Source organism: Panicum virgatum, chromosome 3N (assembly GCF_016808335.1).
Source record: "Panicum virgatum strain AP13 chromosome 3N, P.virgatum_v5, whole genome shotgun sequence".
Taxonomy (NCBI): Eukaryota; Viridiplantae; Streptophyta; class Magnoliopsida; order Poales; family Poaceae; genus Panicum; species Panicum virgatum.
In genome coordinates this window covers 19,426,436-19,429,034 of record NC_053147.1, presented here as the reverse complement: position 1 = coordinate 19,429,034, position 2,599 = coordinate 19,426,436, and the positions used below count along the sequence as shown (strand labels likewise).

General features: G+C 51.4%; 1 protein-coding gene across 1 annotated transcript; it reads left to right on the top strand.

Annotated features, from left to right (window-relative positions):
* Window positions 1-773: 773 nt before the first annotated feature.
* Window positions 774-1,841, top strand: LOC120664903 (VQ motif-containing protein 4-like). The gene has a single exon (XM_039944288.1). It carries the CDS (start codon window positions 963-965, stop codon window positions 1,692-1,694), a length of 732 nt encoding a protein of 243 aa, XP_039800222.1. The 5' UTR covers window positions 774-962; the 3' UTR covers window positions 1,695-1,841.
* Window positions 1,842-2,599: the final 758 nt, after the last annotated feature.

Genomic DNA, 2,599 nt, shown 5'->3' with positions numbered 1-2,599 from the left:
TCTCGGCAGGAGCATCTTTCTGTGGACGCCACTGTTCCATCCAGCCTTTGTCCTTGCGACCGGATCAAGCTTGCGTTTTTTCTTCTTCTCCCGCCTCTCTCTCTTTCCCGTTTTCTAATGTCGGGAGTAGCTCTGAATTTCAAGGAGTTAGATTTGACACGGTCGGGGGGGGTTTAGTTTCCAAAAAAAATTGCGCACTACTTGTCCCATCGAATTTTCTAACACATACGTTAAGCATTAAATACAGTTAAAAAACAACTAATTATATAGTCTAACTAATTCATATGAGATAAATCTAATGACACTAATTAATTCATGATTGGATATTAATTGTCAAATAACAATGAAATGTGTTAGGTACCCAAACTCAAAACAAACTTTTTCATCAACTAAACACCCTCTTAGTGTTTTGTTTCAGTCACTGAATTTCAAGCTTGCCTGGAAGAGAAATTCTGCCAAAGAAGGGTACCATTTGTCCATTTCTTTGTACCAAAAAACAGGAGCGATATTGATACATGTTGTTTCCTGCAGATGGAGTAGAGTAGAGGAGGGTGTACCCTGTCAACTGGAAACTACCTGGCGAGAGAAACTGCGAAACCACCATGCGCACCAAAAAAACAGAGGAAACTGCACATAGAATACGTAGTGCGGAAAAGCTGGTCGCAAAAAAATTAGTGCATAAAAAGGCACTGGGTCAAGAGAGAGAAACTGAAACTGAAAGCCAGCAAGAAAATAAATAAAACCTATGGAGAGAGAGAGAGGACCTGCATCCTAGAGAGAGAAAGAAGAGCAGCACCCACCCAGGCCCACGCCAACTATACATCACCTCTAACCTCCCATCCTCTTCTTATTCCCACTCCCCCTCTCGCCTCCCCACGCCACAGACCGTCAGACCCACCTCCCTCCCCGCGGTGGAACCAACGCCCAGCGCGCGCGCGCAAGAGAACCCCCACCCACCGCGCATGGAAGTTGCTGCGGCGAAGCAACTCCTCCCCATGGCGCGGGGCCCCAACTCCCCATCCTCCTCCACCTCCTCCTCCTCCCCGTCCTCCGCCGCCTCCCCGCCGCCGCGCCAGCCGCAGTCCCAGTCCCAGCCCGTGCCACCGTCGCCCAAGCCCGTGCCGCACATCATCGACACCACGCCGTTCCCGACCACCTTCGTGCAGGCCGACACCGCCAACTTCAAGCAGGTTGTGCAGAGGCTCACCGGCTCCGACACGCCGTCGTCGGTCCAGAACAAGCCCGCCAAGAACCACCACCACCACCACCACAACCACGGCGGCGCCAGCGGCCTCGCCGGCGGGCCCAAGAAGCCGGCCTTCAAGCTCTACGAGCGCCGGATCGGCAAGAACAACCTCAAGATGATCGCGCCGCTGGCGATGGCCGCGGCCGCGGCCGCGGGGGCGTCGCCGCGGAAGGCGGGCCCCGAGGTGCTGTCGCCCAGCGTGCTCGACTTCCCGTCCCTGGCGCTCGGGAGCCCCGTCACGCCGCTGGTGTCGGACCCCTTCAACCGGTCGCCGGCGTCCGCGTCACCGGGCGTGGAGGAGGCCGCCGAGCGCGCGGCCATCGCGCGGAAGGGCTTCTTCCTGCACCCGTCCCCGAGGGGCGCCGAGCCGCCGCGGCTGCTGCCGCTGTTCCCCGTCACGTCCCCCAGGATGGCGCCCTCCGCCGCCGCGGCGCCGTCGTCGCAGTGACCGGGCACCGCACTGCCGGAGAATTCCTAGTACCCGCGTGAGATGCTTGCTGTTTAACTACTCCTTCCGTGATGTAATTTTTGCTCATAGTCCTGAACCGATCGCGAAGAAACGGAAAGAAGAATCACACTCTTGAGCTTCTCATCCTGCTGCTCCGCTGTCTGCCTGTCTCCACCTGTGCCTAATTTACTGTTCTTCCGCCATTGACGCTCTCCATTTCCTTCAGTTACTCGGGGAAAGATCCTTCTTTTCCCCAGAGGAGAAGCGACCCACGCCTGATCTCGCGTCACTAGTCAAAGCACAGAGCACAAGGCCAATTCCGGGAGGAGTTCCATCGAATTATTGCGGTTTTTAGATGCATCCCTGATCTAGCAGTCTGACTCTGACAGGGACGAAGATTCTGAGGCTGTGTTTAGTTCCAAAAATTTATCTCTCCAAATTTTACTATTCATCTATCACGTCAAATTTTTTACTTTATGTATAGAGCATTAAATTAAATATAGATAAATTAAAAAACTAATTACATGATTTTGATGTACACGAGACGAATTTTTTAAGTTAGTTAGATCATGGTAGGACAATAATTACCACAAACAAATAAAAATACTATAGTGTGCTACAGTGTTCGATGTGACTATTTTTACCACCATTTTACGGATCTAAACACAGTCTGAAATGGTTGCATCCATCCATGAGATGAAACATAGAGCTGGAAAAGACAAGGAACAATCTGTAAAATCAGTGTTCATCATGTCTTCAGTTAACGATGAACAATCTTTTCCTCATTACAAAAAGAGAGCGAGAAAGAATTGGTCGGTCAACAAGGTATTAATGGTTGCATCCATCCATGAGATGAAACACAGAGCTGGAAAAGACAAGGAACAATCTGTAAAATCAGTGTTCAT

What these genes read in the sequence shown, in the direction of transcription:
- LOC120664903 (XM_039944288.1), top strand. Translation starts at nt 963, where the DNA reads ATGGAAGTTGCTGCGGCGAAGCAACTCCTCCCCATGGCGCGGGGCCCC.